The sequence below is a fragment of the Prinia subflava genome, chromosome 21, assembly GCF_021018805.1.
Source record: "Prinia subflava isolate CZ2003 ecotype Zambia chromosome 21, Cam_Psub_1.2, whole genome shotgun sequence".
Lineage (NCBI taxonomy): Eukaryota > Metazoa > Chordata > Aves > Passeriformes > Cisticolidae > Prinia > Prinia subflava.
In genome coordinates, this window is record NC_086267.1 from 4264386 (window position 1) to 4283545 (window position 19160).

Consider the following 19160-nt stretch of genomic DNA (forward strand, 5'->3'; position numbering starts at 1 on the left):
TTTCTTTTAAACACATTTTATCTTTAATTAATTCTTTTGAAGCCTTTTGCACCTACTATCTCCTCGCCTCCAGCACCCCGCTACTGCACCCTCTTTCCAGAGACAGGGTCATCGCCAGCGGGAAGCAACACCTCTATTATTATTTAATCCTGACATGCTGCTGGCTGGCAGAGGGGAGGGGGCAGTGAGTGGCCTGAGGCCACCACCAGCTCAGATCCAGCTGCCAACACCCACATGGCCCCCACCTTTCCCCCAGGAGAACCCCAGCCCTGGTGAAGGGGTGTCCCTGAGCACCAGCTCTGCCACAAGCACACAGAGCGTGGTGCCAAATGCGCCGCGACTGCCCATCAAATACCACTAAGAGCAGCAGACAGCACACGGAGTTTTCTGCCTTATAAAGCACTTAAAGGTTTAATTAAAGACGGCTTTATCCTAAAGCTCCTGAAAGGAGCCTCCAACAAACCAGCGAGTGCAATTCCTGCCTTGCTGTGACAGCTCTGATTCATTCCACTCCTCTCTGCTTTGGCTGAGGCTGCGGGACCTGGGGATGCTCTGCCTTGGTGGAGGAGCCCAGCCCACGTGGAGAGTGCCCGGTGAAAGCTCCTCACAGCCCTTCCCACTTCCAGCATGCTGGAATTTTAATTATTCCTCTCTTTCCCTGCTCCAGAGTAAAATGATTATGACAGCCCTGAAGAAGGAAGCACATTTTTGAAAAGCACAAGCATAAACTACGCCTGGGTGAACATTTTGCATGCCCAGCTGATGCCAGCAGTGCTGTGCCGTGCGGCAGGGGTGGCACCGGGACAGGAACACCTGAGCTGCAGGTCACCTGAACCCCCACGGCAGCACCCACTGGGCCAGGGCACGCACGAGCCTCTGCTCTCATCCCAAGCATTACCTGCCATCACTCCTCTCCTGCCTGTGAGCCGACTAATTCCTATTCCAAGGGAATTTTTTTAAGCTTGTTTTTGCTGTCAGCGGCTCACGGAGGCATTGTTTCTGGCTTTTTTTCTCTCGCTTCTCAGCGAGGAGGAAGGGGGGCGAGAGGAAGATCTGACAGAGCAGAGCTGCTCCCATTGCTCATCTCGGTGAGCACTGCTGCCTCTGCTGAAGTGAAGTGGTTGTTTTTAACACCCTGTGAGCACCCCAAGGAGCCTGTGGTCCCACAAGAATCACCAGGGACCCAGAGGCAAAGGAGGGATATAAGGACACAGCACAGGAGGGGCACGGGGGCAGCAGCACAACAGCAGCCTCCTGCTCTGACGGAATCGAGTGCGGGGGATCTGCGTGGCTCCAGGAGCCCTGGGACAGCTCTGCCAGCTCCTGGGGTGACCCCAGCTCCTCTGGGTGCCACACACAGGTGGTTTCACCCTGACCCCCCAGGCATGTGCTGGGGACAGCTGAGGGACCACAGGCAGTGAGAGCAGTTCTGCATCTGCCACGGGCTCCCGTCAAGGCGCCTCACCGGACAGGGACTGGCAATGCTCGCTGAGGCAAATAAAACGTACAGGCGAGTTACCTCATCCTCATTTGTAGCCATATGTTTTTCCCAGCAGAGAACAAACACTTCCAGCCGCTACAGCTTATATAACAGAGCGGAGCAGGGCTGGGAAGCTGCATGGCTTCGCACAGGCGCCGCACCAGCAAAACTGGCACGGGCATGGACCCTGCTTTGAGACAGTGTCTGCTGCTCGCTCCCAAAACGCTGTCCCGAGGCACAGCAGGGGCATGGAGCTCCCACTGGGAGCATGCTGAGAGCTCTCCTGGGTGCTCAGCCCCAGCAGTTGAGGGAAAAGCGGATCTGGAGCTCAGAAGCTTTTCAAACTGAGGGTGGACGAGCTGGGATCAAACAGGGCCTTTAGACCCAGGAAGGAGTTTATCGCATTCACCGCTTGAAGAGAAGTTAATTAGCAAAAAATTCCGATCCTGGAGAAAGCCTCTAATGAGAGCTAAAGCCTGCAGATTAAAGCAGCTGGCCCCCTGGGAGCTGCCAGGGCTGCAGCTCCCCTTGTTCTGTGGCCACGCAGGACAGCAGTGGTGGCACTGGCGGGTGGGTGGCATCACTGTCAGCTCGACTTTGCTAAACAAGGCAGCCCACTCCATGAAGTCCCAGAGCGCCAGCACATGCCAGGAGCCATCCTCCCACAGCTGGTGCAGGCAGAGCGGTTCCTGCAGCTGGCTGATGGCAACAAGTCCACCGGACCCCACCCTCCTGGATGGGATGATGCCACTGAGGCCAGAGGCACTGACCACAGCACGTCTGGGGAGAGCAGGCTGATGCTCATCATGCAGAGAGCAGCAAAAGCCGCAGCCCTTATCGATACTCCCTTGCTGATCTAACCAGCCAATTCCAGCCTTTCGCAAAAGGTGTGTAGGCTGGGAGTTCTTTTCCAGCTATAAATAACTCCTTAAAGTCAGGAACAACATCCTGGTTGCATCGTCTCTTTCTGCCAAGCAGGGCAGGCTGGATAAATTAATTGGGATTAAGATTAGGCCATAAAATTCCTTTTCATTTCGACTAGAAAATCGCAGTGGGCTCAAAGCAGTTGATGCACAGTGAGTAAATTCTGTAAACTATCCACCGGTATCCCACGGTTTAATATCAGCAATAACAAATATAATTTGCAATAAATGGGAAGCAGCTTTCCCATCCATGTCCACGCAGCAGCCAGCGCTGGGGGAAGGCATTGCTGTGCCGAGCGTAGCGATTACGGGAGATGGGCTGTGGATGGAGACTGTAATGGGAAAACACAGCGAGTGGCTGGAAAACGCCTTGGATAAAAGCGATAATCAGCACTGCCGTTCTCCTCCCAGCGCTCGTTTAATGTCACGCTAACTCCTGTCCCAGGCGGCGCTGCCACCGGGACACCCATGCAGCGGTGAACGCTCTGCTCCAGGACCCGCCAGCCCTCCTGATGTCCCCGCCACCCCCCGGCCCCCGGCAGCCCATCCCTACCTGTGCTGTCTCCCAGCCCACGGGGCGGGCGAGCATCCTTGCCTCCGCTGCTGTGGCCGGCGGCCGGCTCGGCGGTGCCGGTGCGGCCGGGGCTGCTGCGGGACGCGTCCCCGCCGGGTGCGGGCGCCGCGGTGCTGGGGGGCACACGGGGCGGCGTGGCGGCCGTGACAGGAGTGGCAGCGGCGGCAGTGGTGGCGGCGGTGGTGGCGGCGGCGGCGGTGGTGGTGGTGGTGGCGAAGGCGCTGGGCAGCGTGCTGCTCTCCAGGGAGTCCTCCTCGCCCGTGGGGCCCCAGACGATGACCTCGGGCAGCGCCGTGGGCCGCCCGTCCCGAGCGGCGAAGCCACGGCCGCGCAGGTGCCGCCGGCCCCTCCGGGAGCGCGGCCGGCGCAGGGGGCGGCCGGAGGGCAGTGGGGCAGCGGGGGGCGGCCGGCGGGAGCGGGGTCTCTGCAGAGGGGGCGCGGGGGCGCAGGTCCAGGGGGGGCCGGGGCGTTGCAGCTCCTCCCCGCTCCCCGTGCCCCACAGCGAGCCACGGGACAGTCTGTGCCGGAGCGCCGGCCGCGGCGAGAGCCTCCCCGCAGCGCCGGTGGCTGGGGGCTGGCAGCTGGCAAGGTCCATGGCTAGGTGGAACATGGCTATTAAAATCCAAGCATGGCTTCCGAGCGGGCAACCTGACCTGTGGACAGACAGGGACCGTGTTAGAAGGGCGGTGGGGCAATCCTGCTCTCCCTCTCAGCATGGCACACCCTAGAGGTCTGAGCCCAGCCACCCAAAACACCCCCCAGCTCCACGGGTATTATTGTCCTCCCTTGTTCTCCCTCAAAACAGCATCGTAGGGCACGCTGCACCTCTCCCTCTGAAATCTATCACCACAAACATGGCAGGCTGAGCATCCCCATTCACAACTGTGACTTTTCAGTTGGTCAGGGAATGTTGGGAATAACCTGAGGATGGGTTTTACCAGGAAACACCTGAAGGAGAGACCAGTGCCTGCTTTGCCCAAACTCAGCCTTTCTGGGTGAATTATCCAAAGCAGACAGACCAGCAGAGCTCCAGCAGCAGGAGCTTTCACTCCAGGGACACTGAGATGCAGGGGTATCAGAGAGCCCATCCCTTGCTACCCAAGCCCACAGGCAGCATGATGAATCCCTCAAAGGGCTGGAGCAGACAAGTCCGTGGGCTCTTGTGTTCGCACGTGTCACCCATCTCCCACTGTGGCAGTCACCCACGCCGCAGCAGGAGCATCCTTCCATGGAGCACGGCACATCCCCTCCCATGGCGTGGGGCACCTAAGCTGAACATGACCCTGCAGCACAGGAAGGGCAGGAGGAGCAGCCCCTTTTGCTGCCCTTTCTGCCACAGAGCAGCTGGAACACCCCTGAGCTGCTGGCAGTTACAATTTTGCTTTCATGTCACCATCACATCACATCATGTCACAGCCCTCTCCTTCAGTGGCACCGCACTGAGGCTCTGCTCCCCTCATGTCTCCTCTACAATGATGCTCCACGTAAAGTGGCAAGAAAATCTCTGATAGGCAAATTTTTGTTTTTTCCACCCCCCCCACCCTGCAAAAAAACCCACAAAGCCCCAAAATCTTCACTCCATTTTACTCAGCTTTTACACGAGAAAGACTTTTGTCGAACTCAGCAGGAGTTAATGAGAGCTTTACATGGCTAAACGGGCTAATCCTCTGCAGCGGCGCCCGCACAGTCCTTGGGAGCACGACAGAATGTGCATCTGGTTGACAGAAGCATTTGTACACTCCCTCTGTGCGTGAGCAAGCGAAGCTAAAGGAGCTGACCTGGATACTCCCAGGCACAGGCTTTTTCTGCTCAGAGGATCTCTGCTTTTTTCCTAATTGGGTATTTTTTCAAAGCGTAACAACATTTATTTTGGGGAGGGAGAAGGCAACGCAAGGAAAGAGCGCAGAAGGAGAAAGGGAAGAGCCAGAAACAGACAACAGAAACCAAAATAGTTCAGGCTGGGGGAGGAAGGATTTCAAGGCTTCAAAAAACCACAAACCACCCAAACTGTCGTGGTGGTGGTAGGTTTTTTTAGAGGCCGACAGAGTGGTGGCAGCACGAAGAGTGTCCCCCACGTGCTGTAGGTAATGCCGTGCTTCCACTGGTGAGGAGCCACAAGCTCATGCTCCACCCGGATCATCAAGCACAGACTCACCTTTGCAATGCTCAGGATCACTCTTGCTACATGTCAGGCTTGATTTCAGCCTCTGCCCAACTCCCCAGCATCACCTGAAACATCTCCTTGCAAGGAAGGAAACGTGCTGGGCACCTCCTGACATGTCACTCACCCTGGTGCCATCTTTCACACCATCTGTGCCCACCCCCAGACCTCACCCCCTTTCCCAGCTCTCTGTGTTGCTCACACTCAGGGCTTTTATGAACAGCTGCTGAAAAGAACAAGGGAAGATGTGCCCAGCCCAAACTTGCTGCTCGCTGCATCCCAGCCTCTGCCTGAAAACTTCTGAAAGACAAAATGCTGGTCCTTAGTGCTTAGGATTGGCAGCTGAAAGGATAAAGAGATATTCCCCCCTGCTTCCATCTCCTCCTGTCTCCTTGTGACATTTCAGGCAGCAGCGATGGCAGCACGAATTTACAGGGGCTTGCTCCTGCAGAACCTGCCCGACACAGCTGCAGCATTCTGCAGCATCAGGAGGATGTGTGGGCAGAGGCAACATCCAGCCCTTGTGTTCCCCTGGGTCATGCTGGAAAGTTGTGTCCCAGCATGCCCAGGCAGTGCTGGTGACACCCAGCACCAGGGTGTCCCTCACTGCTGGCACTGCTCCCCAGGGCAGAGGCTCTGGGATGGACACAGTAAGGGACACCCAGATGGGGCAGATCCCAGTCTGCCCTGAGGACAGCTTGGGTCACCCCCTCACCAACGTCCCATCAAGCGATGCCACCCCAGGGGCTGTCACCCCAGGAGTGTCCTCCTAGCCACCATGCTGGCTGGCATGTCCCCAGGAGACGGCTTCAGGGACAGAAGCAGCGAGTCCGGTTACCTCGGAGGAATTTTGCGTGGCATGCGATCTTCTGAGGGCTTTGCAACAACAGATAAGAGCAAGTGTCCTTCAGAATAAATAGCAGCGTGTAGGAGTTGCCGTTGTCCTGGCAACGCAGCGTGATGTGCCCGGCGCGGCGGCGGCGATGGATGCGGCAGCGCGTGGCGCGGCCAGAGGCAGGACCACCCTGCCCTCCCCTGCCACCCCCGCACCTGCACCCTGCCCAGGCTGCCAGAGAGAGCTGCACATCCCGAAGGACACCCAGCGAGCGGGGCTACATCCCACCTAGATCTCCTGCCACCTTGTCCTTGCCCCAGAAAACCCGGGCTGCCCCAGGAGAGCGCGCTGCGGCTGGCACAGCACGGCCCGGCACAGCACGGCCCGGCACAGCGCCCCGGGAGTCCCCGCGCCTCCGCCTCCCTGTCACCCGAGCAGGCAGGAGAGCACCGCGCGCCTCTCGGGAGCGCCAGCACAAAGTCACCGCTGCTCGGAGGCCGGGAGGGCGTTTCTGCTTTGCCGAGACATCAAACAGCTCAAACGCCTCTCCAACGGCACGAGCCGCTCCTCAGGGACGGCAGAGCGGAGGCAGAGGACCCTGGGCTGCTCCCAGTGCATGGGATAACTCCCTGAGTGCACTCAAAGGGGGGCTCTGGCATAGGGAAGGGAACACATCATCCAGATCCACTCATTGCATCCATCTGCCTTGGTTTGGGGGCACGGAGCCAGCCCTGGCTAGAGGTACAGTGGGCCAGAGGGATGCATTGGGCAGGGCTGTGGTTACGCTCCTCACTCGGGAATCGGGGCTTTGGTTATTCCTCACCCCCCTGCAAGCACACACAACCTATTTTGCAAGGAAATTTGTGGAGTGTGGGCAATTTTCACATTACTTCTTTTCCCATCTTGAAGGTGAATGGGAACGTTATCCCAAAATACTGTTCAAACTCCAGGAAAAACTCAATAAAACTCTGAAACTGGGTTAGATAAAGAAAGGCAGAGCGGATGTATTTGAGAAAATGAAATCCTGTCCTTGATCTCCTCATCCGAGGCCTTGGCTCCCACCAGTCATAAATCCGCTCCCTTCGCTCTGGGGATGGTGGGGCGGCCGCGCTCGCATGCAGGAAATGGAACTCCTACAAATATTTACCTGCAAGGAGCATGAGAGCAGATTTCAAGGAGGTAATTAGCTAATGCTGGGCTAATGATATGGAGCAGGCACACACACCAGATGTTCCAGGACTATTTCCTGAGCCCACCTGAGCCCATCCTGGTTCCAAAGGTGAAGGAACAGTGGGTGTTGCGCTGGAGCCACCACAGCCTCTGTGCCAAACGTGCCTCTCAGAGTCCTCCCCTGTGTGAAACCCCCTCCTGAATCTTTCCAGGTGCAGCCGTGTGCTTTGAAGAGGAGGACAGTTGGCACTTGAGAGAGAGATTAATTTCAAGGATGCTGGAGGACGTGAGCTCACTGTGGTCCTTGGCAGTGGGGAAGAGGCTGCCGTGGAACTTGGCTGCTCCCACCACTGAGCACACGGTACCAACCTCCACGTGCAGGGAGGGAAAGCAGGAACATCCAGCATGGAGCAGGACAGAACAACCCCTGCCCCATGACCTGGGAACCCTCAGGGGTGGCAGCACCTCAGGCAACCCTGATACTGCAGACAGGACATGGATTAATCCAGCGCACCCGCTGTGCTCCCAGAACCCCCTGGCTCTGGTAATGTGTCTGAAAATTAACTGGGATCACAGCTCTGACAATCATCAAAACACCACCCGTCAGCACTAACCCACTTCCCCAAAGCCTCAAAGGCTCACTTGAGTGCAGTCCCTTTCATAAGGTCCTTTTTTGCTCTCCAGCATCAGCCCCTTTCTCCCGTGCCTGTGGAGACACTTCACAGGAGCATTAACTGTAGAATAGGCTGATTTTTAATGCAGAATTTTACAAATGGAGCCATTCTTCCATTTCATGCCTCCTGTTAGGTAATCTATCGGTATTGCACAGGGAATCAAGGTTATGTCCTTGTTGGGGTGATTTACAAACTCTGAGCATTTCATATCTCCAAACACCAAGCGAGGCAGGGACAGAAATATTCCTGTGAATGCCTGGAGCAGGAGCCGTGGTCAGAGAGTTGGGGTGATGCTTTCTTGACCCAGGCAAGACAAGGCAGGACAGCAGGCACCACACTCTAGGAAAAGCATCCTTGGCAGCGCAGCTGCGTGTCCTACAAAGGCATTGGGAGCGGGGCAGGTTATGAGAGTATGTGCAGGAACTCAGTGGCTCCATACGGAATAGAACGAGGCTGCTGCATCCCAGCGGGTGACTTTCACACTGGAGCAGGGAGAAGAGGGGAAAACTTCAGTGGCAGATACTTGGCCCATGATTGTGTGTCCTCGCTGAGGTGGGGACTGCAGCCGCCGCCGCAGCCGCTCTCCTCTCCATCCTGCTGTCCTGTGTGATGATCCCTGCAGTGCAGCGACTGTCCTTTGTTGTCACACTACCAACCATCACCATGGAAATGGAGCATCGCCATTCTGCACTCTGGGCTGGACCAGGACTCTCCCCAGGGCTTCCGGGAGGGGAGATGCTCCATCCCATGTGAGTGACAAAAGGCAAGTTATGACATAGGATCAGCAGGTGACCTTGTGGACCACTCCCACATGGCATCTCCCACCCCACACCCCAGGCATCAGCATGGAGACCTCTCTCCTGAGCCACGTTCTGCTATGGGATGAGTTTTTCTGATCCCAGACCCAATGGGAACCGGAAACATACAACCCACTGTGCCATCTATAGCCCCAACTTCTTCCCAGATAATTATAAATTTGTGAAAATATGGCTGCCAAGCTCTTTAAAGCCAGGCCTGGGACTTAAGGCACAAAGGCTGACACACAGTAGCACGTAAGTAAATTAAATGTGCCACATCACTACCTATCTATATTACAGTCCTGAGCTTCAGGATTACCTGCTAATAAAAGTGATATTTAAAACAAGTCCTAAGTTCCTCCGCTGCCCCCTTCTCCCCACAAGTAATTAAAGTGATGCCGCTTCCCGCAGCGGAGGGGATGGGATTTATCATGGAGGGAAATCAGCAGAGGGTGAAATAGGTTCAATCCTCCCTGCCACGCTGCTGCGGCCAGGCAGACAGCAAACACCCACTTCCCTGGGAAAACGGGGCAGAAAGGGGTTGGGTAGGGCTGGGAAGCCACGGGTCCCCCAGGCTGGAAATGCTGAGATGGAGGCAGCTGGATCCATCCCTGGCTGAGCTTGGGGAGCCGTGAGAGTGGGGCAGGAGGGCGGCCGTGGCAGGGGGGAGCCACTCGCTCTTCTGCCTCTGCCTTGAGCTCACCCAGCTGCAAATAAACAATTTTACCATTTGAATAGCCGCGAGTGCGGAAGGCATAATTAATACCCAGCGGTACCATCAGCCAACGTGCTGATGCGGGAGGTGCAGCCCCTGCCAACGCTGTCAGCACGCAGCTTTGGCTCCACAGCACACGGCCCTGGCTGCTCTGGCCTCCAGGCCCGTCCTTTGCCAGAGGCAGAGGAAGGGCAAAGCCCCAGTGCAGGCACCAGGGGCTGGTGCTGGAGCCCACCAATGCAGGGACTCTCCGAAGCATCCCACACCCACCCCATGGGAAGAGTCAGGATCTGGCAGAGCAATGTGGGGAAGAGTGAAAAGGAGCGGGCAGAGAGCAGGCACACGTGGCACAACTGCGAAGGCAAGAGCTGTGCCTAGCTGCTGCCAAAGTTGAGCTGATCTTTTAACCCTGAGTTTCAAGTTCAGTTCCCGTTTTCAAATATTTTAAAGACACTGACAGGACAAAAGGCCCAGTGCCTCCAGCCAGCCTGAGGATGAGTGTGAGAGATAACACAGGGAGCTGTGCCCACACTGCCCATTATGGTCAACCCCGCTTAGCTTGCTCTAGAGAGGGCAGAGACTGCTTGAGAGAGCTTTCCTTGGTCTTGATGGATTATTTCAGACAGGATTTGAAAAGTGCCAGGGTGGGAAGCCAGAAGTTTGCATGCATCTTCAGACAAAAACATGTCTCTTGCAAATTTCTGTGCAAATCCTTGGTAATTTACCTGTCACCACTCTGGCAGCAGGCACTCTGAGCCCAGTCTGGCTCCCCTGGGAAGACTCAGAGTGCTGCAGGTTCATCTGCCAGCGTGGCGAGACAGGTCCCAGCCAAGCCGGGGGATGAACTGCCTCGAGTGCTCTCCGAGGGGGTCAACACAGTGGCAGTATCAGGCAGCATCCCAGGGCACTGCTGGAGCATCCCTCCTGGCAAGACAGAGTGTGGGTGCTCCCGGAGCATCCCTCCCAGTGGGCGTGGGGCAAGTACCACTGGAATATCTTCCCCCAGCAGCACAGCCTGGGTACTGCTTGAGCATTCCCCACAGTGGGCATAGCTTGGATACCACTGGAGCATCCCCTGTAACAGGCACAGCCTGGGTAGCACCAGAGCATCCCCTGTGTGAGCACAGCCAGATACCACTGGAGCATCCACCCAGCAAACACAGAGTGGGTACCACTGGAGCATCCCTCCCAGCAAACACAGGGTGGGTACCACCAGAGCATCCCCCTTAGCACACACAGTGTGAGTACCACCAAACTACACATCCCAGCAAATAGGGGGTGGTTACCACTGGAGCATCCCTCCCAGCAAACACAGTGAGGGTACCACTGGAGCATCCCTCCCAGCAAGCACAGTGAGGGTACTGCTGGAGCATCCCCCTCAGCGGGCACAGCACGACTCCCCCAGCGCCGCCCGGTCGCCCCAGCCAGCAAACACTGCGTGCATTTAGCGTGGCAGGGCCGGACAGTGGGGTGTTTCATCAACCCAGCAGCGATAACACTCGGCTTTTGTCCCTCCTGGATAAAGGGGGTTTGTGAGCACTGGCTTTCCAGCCCAAACTGGCACCTGTCGCCAACTTACCCCACTCGTCCCCCCCCCTCGAGCTACGCGCCAGCGCTGGGGGCCAGGCAGCAGCAAGAGCTCCAGCTCAGACTGAACTTGCTGGGAACTTTCAGATTTCCAGATCCACCAAAATCTTGTTGGAGATCAACAGTATCAAGCTTTGCTCTTGCTGATATTAAAAACAATCCATGAATCAAAAGACATCAGGGCTTTCCCCCCTCACTTTAGCTTCTACTAAACCTCCTTGTGTATTCCACCTCCTCATGCTCACCACAGAATCACTGCCCAGGATTTATGTGCTGACAGCAACCAAGAAGGTCCTGGCACACGAGAGGGTGCTGCCTTCTCCCATCCCCATCACAGCAGCAGGAAACACTCCCCCATGTACCAAAATCAGTCTGCTGAGGGAACAGGACTGCAACATACGTAGGGGCACATTCAAACCAGAGCTTAGAGATCATCCCTGGTGTTGGTTAATGCTGCCCACAATAAATAAGGCCAGCGGCTGAGCTGAGCAGCTCCCTGCTGTGGACACAGGCACAGGCAGGACAGCGCACTTCCCACAGCCACCATCTGAGGAATTGCTGCTTTCCCTGACTTGCTCATGATTTTTCTTCCGTTGCCACACATCTGCCTCCTGTACAATCACCTGCACGAGGATCAGGCCTCCCCCCTGGATAAAAGGACTGCATTGGTGTTTCCTAACAGGGTGCAATGCCCAGCACTGTTGGATGGGATGGAATGGGATGCTGTGGCACAAGTGAGGCTCTCCCCACTGGCATGGCAATAGTCCTGCCAGATCCCAGACCGGAGCTGGAGCCTTATCAGGGGGTTAGTTCCTCTGAATACATATCCACGAAGTGATTCCAAATGATAGCAACTAACCCAGCCCTGAAGGACCTACAGAGAGGAAAACCATGGCACAAAGCTACGGCTTATGCTGCCCTTTAACCCCACTGCTTTCCAGATAAATAACCCAGTGCTGATCGTATTTTCTAAATGAACACGCTCAAGCGTGTCATTACAATGAATGCAGAAAATGCTTTGATCTAAGAAAAATAAGTTGGCTCAGTACATCTAAAGTAGCGGCTTAACAAGCTTTAAAACAAAACAATTAAAAGAGGTCTGTGGTGTCTTTGTAGCACAATGTGTCTTCACGGGAGCTGCGCATCAGAGCCCACTGTGGTGTCAACGGGAAACGTCTCCAACCTTGGAACACACCCAGGGAGAAAATACCTCATAATGGGATTTTAAATTATGACCTCCCAAAGTGCTCCGCTTTCCCAGGAGCAAAGACAAGCATTGACCTGCTAGAAGCATCTGGATGACCAGCACAGGGCCCAGCCAGCCCTTCCCCATAGCAAAGGCTGGATGATCACACAGGGAAATCCAACTAACTCAGGTCTTCACTCCAGCACCATGGAGTCTCTGGGTGGAGCTGCTCTCAATTTGCCCTGCAGTGACTGAGATCCAAACCTGTCTTTCTCCTGGGAAGTCCCTGGCAGCTCAGAGATGCATAGCCTGCCTGGAAACCTCAGCAGCCATCCTCAGGAATGAACACAGGGAACACGTCAATAATGTCAAAAGCTCCATAAACTCTAACAGAAATGGAGAAGATGAGAGGAATGAAGACTCTGAAAGCAGAAAGAGGAACAGATGGCTTTTATGGAGCAAGAAATACAATAGGAAAAAATGGAGCAGCAGAGCTCTCTTTGAAGGTGTGAAACGTCAGTAGGGAAGCCTGGAGAAAGCCAAGGCCCAGGAACTGGGAGCTCAGTGCAGGGCACTGCATTGCCAGCCAAGGCTCTGACTGGTGGTCCTGGGGAGCTCCTGGACCCCCTGGCTCCTGAGACAGCTCCGGCTCTGCCCAGCCCCACCACAGGGACATCCCACTGCCAGAGAAGGGTCAGCGTGACACACAGCATGGAGAAAGAACAGCCCGAAAAGATGATGAAAAAGCCAAGCTAAAATAGAAAGAAAGGCAGCGGGAATGAACTCCAGGGCAAAGACTCTTGATCCTGTCACAGAGAGTTTTAAATCCCTTTTAGCACCAAGCAATTTCTTTTCCATGGAGAAGAGCCATTCTCCCTGCCATGGCCATCTCACTGTGCATACAGCAACCAGGCAGCTCACAGGCTCTCCCACTGCAGCCGTGGTAAAATCCTGATGGATCAAAGTGATGATGAGAATTTTTCTCCAGGACCTCAAGAACACTGTGCCATTGTGGGCACAGCCCCTTGGAGCCTAACTGCCAGTGTGTCAGGGATCACTGTGCTCTGCATCTCATTATAAAAACCCAATAATCCCCTTTGCGGGAGAGATTAAACTTTTGCAGCATTACCTCCAATGGGTTGGCAGCAGGGGATGACCTCCTGCATCCTTCAGTATCTCAGCTTCCTTCAAAGGCACCTGTGCCAGCAGCCTTACTTCCATCCTCATCCATCAAAATTAGCAAAATTGATTTTGCCACAGAATATGTCACTTTGACAGGAACCCAGAGTAAGTCCTGAGCGTGTCATGTCAGATGATGCCAAAGCAGAGCCTCTTACAACGACAAGAAACAAGAAGATGAATAACTCATCCTTATCCTTGCCATGAAAAACTTCGTAAGAAAACCCATGAATGACAGGTACTTGTAGAGAAAAGGTTGATTCATTTTGGGAGCTCTTTCTAAAATAACACTTGCCGGCATGTGGAACGGTCACACTTTCCCTACATAAACGCCCCGGCGCTGCGGACTCAGCCAAGCTTTGGCTCTGGCCAGGAAGAGGCAGAGCCAACCACACTCCCGGCGAGATGCGCGGCTTCATCTCCTGGCATTCATCACCCCCGTTCCGGTGGGTCCTTAACTGGATGTCCTCGTCCATGTCAATTAACTGATGCTTCATCACTCGAGTCCTGCAAAGGGAGCAGAGATGCTATCGCAGGCTCGGGGAGCAGGGCTGGGGTCACGCGAGGGATTCAGGCAATTACGGAGCTGGTCCCCGAGGAAGCCGCGTGTGCTTGTGCTTGCTAGGCAGGCAATTCCCAGGGGGGACAACGCGGGCTGCCCCCGACCTTGTCACAATCTTCAACCTGAATGGCGTGCAGTCAAGTGGCAACATCAATTAGCAGCGTGTGCTCTCACCGGCGCCTCGAACGCTGCTGCTGAGCAGCGAGTCCCCAGCCTTCCCATGCCGAGCACAGCAGCTCTGCACAGCTCCTCAGCAGGCACCACGCAGCCACATTCCCCATCTACAGGGCTGTAAAACATAGCTGGAGTTTCTCCTGACCATCCAGGATGCTGCAGAAGAGGCACGGCCAATACTCTCATGGACAGGAGCCATCAGTGCTCACCAAGCTGTAGCTGAAAGCCGCAAATCCGCTCTCCTGTGTGGCACAGCGTGGTCCCTCACATGGTGTGTGCTGTGCTGCTGCTGTCCTGCAACACACAGTCACCCCTGTGCCAGCACATCCCCATCTCCACGCTTCTCTTGAGCTAGGGCACATGCCCTCTGGTGAGCTCCAGTTTTTCCACCTCAAGCATCCAGACTTGAAGGAAGCGCCTCGCCGCTCCCAGGCTACGTGTTGTTTTTGAAGCAGCTTCTGCTCAGCCTTTATTTGGAAGTCAGTGGAGCTGGCAGCCCTGGCATCGCAGCCAGGCCAGCAAAGCTTCACCGCTCCCGCCTCGCCACAGCTAAACCTCATCCCATGGATGCTTCAGCCAGAGTCTGGAGCAGCTCTGCAGCCAAGATGCTGCTTCTCCTCCCTGCCAGCTTCTGCAGCAGGAGCTGGAGAGTCCTTTCCATACCCACAGAGACGCCGTGCCAGGGAACAGCTTCTGCTCCCAAAGGCTCTGGCTCGTGGGGACACAGCAGCCACTGGCAGCGGGGACACAGTGCCTCTGGGATGCTCCAGCATTGCCAGGAAAGCGAAGCTGCCGAGAAAGACCTTCAGAGCAAACTTCAACAAAAATCGTCGCATGTCAAAGCACATCTCCTGCCTACGCATCAGTTCCAATCACAAGGAGACATTTTGCAGATCGGAGTTGGAAATGAGCACTTTGTGAATGACTGGCTTTATTTATTTTTATAAGTCCTCAGGCAAGTCCCAGCGGGTGCTTTGGCCTCCTGTACCAGGCACTCAGCGCCTGCTGACCCCACCCCTGGCTCATCTCCACGGAGCTGCTCATCCACCTCCAACCAAGCTGGGCTGTTCCTCCTTTTCCCAGTGTTGCTTGGGACCATAAATGCCAAATCTCTCAGCACTGAAGAGAAGACACTCCCACGCAACTGCACTTGGGGCAGGTCTCCACCCTGCTCCCAGAACATCACACTCAGCATCCCTGGCCCCACATTAGCACCCCCTACACAGCACCCAGCCCTGCCACCACTCCACAGGCAGTGTGGGCGCTTTGCCTCCAGCTTGGGCAGAGTTTAAGGAGCACTGGGGGGTGATGGAGCCAAAATGTCCATCGGTCCCCACCGTGTCCCCAGTGAAGGAGCTCAGCACTGCACTGAACAGAGGCTTTAGCACAGCTTCGCCTTGCAGAGCCACCGAGGCCAGAGAAAGCAACTGATAAACTCAGAAAGCAGAAGAGATTCAGCAGCAGACAAAACCTCATTTCACAAGGAATCCTCATAAAACCAAATTAATGTTGAAGGATGAAGGCAGGTAAACCTCCCACAGTTAAGTTCAGGCCACTGAGACTCAGTTTAAATCTCTCAGCAGTTGTGATTTAATCAATGCATTTCCAAGTGAAATTAGATGAAGTACATCTCCATCACAGGAAATTATATAAGCTATCAAAGTCTGTAGGTGCAAGTCCCAGTAAGAAGAGCCACAGGAAATATTCATATCAACTCAAATTCCATTTTTAAGGAGTCACTTCAGGTCCAGAGTTTAACATTCTTTTAGTGAAAAAAAAACCACTCTGATGAAAATAGTGAGCCAAGGCAAGAGGGGCCAAGCAGCAGGTTCAGGAACAACCCTGCAAAACCCACAGTGACTGCTGGGATGTTTGCCTTGGCCAGGAACCCCCTCCCAGCAGCACCACCCAACGTGGGAGGGAAGATGGAAGGCAGGAAGGATAGAAGGAAGAGCAGAAGTAAAACCGCTTTGTTTTAAAGGAGGGGGTGAAAGCACCAAGAACGTCACACCATCCACTGATCCCACCCAACACAGCCTCCAGGAATTATCCCGCTAGAAAAGTGTTGCTGTCAAACCCAAACTCTGTTGGGCTTGAACTGCTGTTGCCCATTTGGTCACCACCAGCCCTCAAGGAGAACAACAGGCACCACAGCCCAGAGCAGAGCAGCTCCTGCTGCTCCTGCTCAGCACACTGAGGTTCCGGTAATCTTGGTAATCTTTCCTGCCAGTCCTTCTCCCATTAGCTATATTTAAAGGCTTAGGCATGCATATATTTTCATAATGAACTTCAGACTTGCTGGAAGTCCCGTGGCTTCTTCTCCACCCTGTGGAGCTGCCCTTGGGAGCAGCCTGCAGCGCTCACCACTGCCCTGTATCCATACATACCTCCAGACACTGAGGTAAATAAGGCAGGGAGAGCCTGAGTACCAGGGTGGGTGAGGGAAGGTGGGAACAAGGTTGGACAGCTGTCCCTGCTACAGGCTGGCCTATGAAGGAACATTAGCAACTCCTTCTTTCCAGCAGATGACCATTACACATGGCAGGGCCAAGCTGTGGTGCTCCAGCCCTGGGAGCAGCCCGGCAGCTCACCTGTCCCGTGTCCTGCCTGCCGAAGGCTGGCACAGCAGCTGGCACAGGGGGCAGCCCCCAGGCATCCTGGCCAAGTGGCAGCACCATGACAGCTCCCACCTGCCACCCCACTGGGGACACCACAACGACAAGGCGGTGGCTCTGGTGTTATTACAACAATTATTCACGCTCAGGGAAGTGGCTGCGGAGCCCCGCGCTGCTCCCGCGCCTCATCTGGGAAATTGCTGCCAGCACGGAGGTACGAACTGCTGCATAAAAGTACAGTTTATTCAAGCATTATTGTGGCCGTTAAGTATCATAGCCAGTGACACCAGATGAATTTCTGTGGCAATCAATCCACCCGGGAGCAGCCAGCTCAGCCCCTGTGTGGATGCAGGATGAGTAAGGACTCCTCAGTGGAGGCCATTAACTCCCACTGCTTACTGCTCTCATTAATTCCCAGACTGCAAGGCTTGCATCTTTGACGAGCGACTGAATCTACATTTGACAGTGTGAACCTGATGAGTGAAATTCATGGAAAATGTTTGCTTTGGCAGTAACTACAAGGCCCATAAAGTTTCCACGGAACCAATGTGCAGGGATGTATGCTTTTAATGAGTTGTTTTATACAATCGCCGAGAAATTGCAAACGGTGGTTTTTACTCCTACTGCAAATCACTCCAGAGCTCAATGCTGTAAAAACCGTGGCATATTGTTTAAAACATTATATTCGTAGCTGTGGAGGGGAAGTCCTCGGCAGCGCTGGAAGCCTGGCACGCTGCAGAAAGCTGCCGTGCCCTCGCAGGCGGGCGCAGGCACTGACGCAGGCGTGTGCACGCACACGTATGTCTGTGCACACTCAGGGAGTGACAGAGCCGCTGCCACCTCCCCAAAGAACAGATTTTGCCCCGCAGCACCCACACCTGCCAAGAGCAGAGTGGGGCTGGAGCACGCCTGGGACCTGGCAGGGGCTTTCAGGGCAGCGCTGCCAGCTCAGCCCCGCTCCGAACCAGGGAGCGGCAGCTCCCCTTCACGGGAATCGAATAAATCTGAACAATGCAGTTGAACAGGTCCTGCCCTCCCCGGCGGAGGAGCACAGCTCACCGCGAGGTCAGGCGCTGCTGCCGCCCCGGGCAAGAGGGATCCATCCGACTTGAAAGGAGCAGCACGGTACCATCTCCCCGCCGCAGGCAGCCGCTCCAGGCAGAGGCTGCGCGGGGTGAAACGGGCGCTGCAAAGCTCCACTGCTTCTCCTGGAGCTATTTTTCTAGTAGTCTTCGAGAAAATGAGGAGAAATGACATGGGAAATGTCAGAAATAAAGCCAGAAGCAATTAGAGTAAGAGAGAAGGGAGAGCAGCAAGGCAAGGTTAGCAGTAAAGTTATCTCTTATTAAAAATAAAACACGGAGGGACTGGCAGCTGATGAGGTGGCAGAAAGGACCGCCTGGTGCTGGGGATCCAGGATACACAGCACAGAAATTCGCAAGGCGAATGAATCGAGGAGGGAAGCAAGCAGAGGGCTCCTGTTTCCATTGCTAAACTCTCCTCAAAAATAACAAAGCAGAGGGCGTCCTCTGTTCCCAGGATTACAGCCTTCTGCCGCGCCAGCCTTGGGAAACGGCCCTCCAGCTCCACGGGGCTTTCACCTGACACGAAATAAATCCAAACGCGTGGCACCCTGAGAAAACGCTCGGGTGCTTTCGCCGGGAGGAATTCCTAAGGTCACTACATCACCACAGACTGTCCTTCCCACACGCAGCATCCTCGGCTGACGGACGGACAGGGGTCTCCGGCGGCAGCGGGAAGGTGCTGGTGTGCCCGGGCTCTGGGGTGCAGCAGCCAGAGGCACGGGACAAGGACGGGGGGCATTGGAAGCCGGCTCGCCACGTGCCTCTGGAATATGCGGCGCGGCACGGGAGTGTAAAAGAGAGGCCAAGGGCCTCCCCCAGCTGCACAGCACAGACAAAACCTCAGTTCAGGTTGCACCCTCCAGGACTCCATCCACAGCCCGGGCAGAGGGACAAAGCCTCCAGCGATTCCCACGGGTGGCGGACAAAGGCTTCTCGCATCACCACTCGCTGTCCGTGGATTCGGGGGGCTCTGCCTGCCTCCCTCCGTGCCCCCGAGCTGCAGCCGTGTTCTGCCAGAGCGCAGGGGCGCGGGGGGCGGCGCGGGCTGATGGGCTCCCCGAGGTGCTGCGTGGGGTAGGGCGGGCTACACCCACCCATCCGCTCACCCCGCAGCTCCCCTGCCCACCCGGTCCTGCTCCCCCGGGAGCAGCCACAGGGCCCGCTGCGAGCTGCTGGAGCGGGGTGGCCGCTCGGGACTCCTCGCCTTGGGACCCCTCTCCCCAGCAGCAGGTGATGTGCCGGAACCACCGGCCCGCTCGGTGGAGGGACGTTTGGGATTTGACCCCTGCCCAACAAAACCGCTCAAACCCAGGACTTTCCAAATACAAAACCGGGTTGGGGAGAACGAAACACATCGCGGATTTCACTTTTCCTTAGGGTCTCACTTGTTTAACCCGCTGCTGCTTTCACTCGATGCCACTGAGATGGGCTCAAACCACCTAA

The 19160-nt window shown here is 55.6% G+C and overlaps 1 protein-coding gene across 1 annotated transcript in view; it reads right to left on the reverse strand.

Annotated features, from left to right (window-relative positions):
• The window catches only part of AJAP1 (adherens junctions associated protein 1), a 37871-nt gene that overhangs the window by 17764 nt on the left and 947 nt on the right, over window positions 1–19160 (reverse strand). Inside the window, exon 2 of the mRNA XM_063417187.1 lies at window positions 2957–3630. Within this exon, the coding sequence (XP_063273257.1) occupies window positions 2957–3630 (674 nt within the window). The remainder of the gene's footprint in view (window positions 1–2956; window positions 3631–19160) is intronic.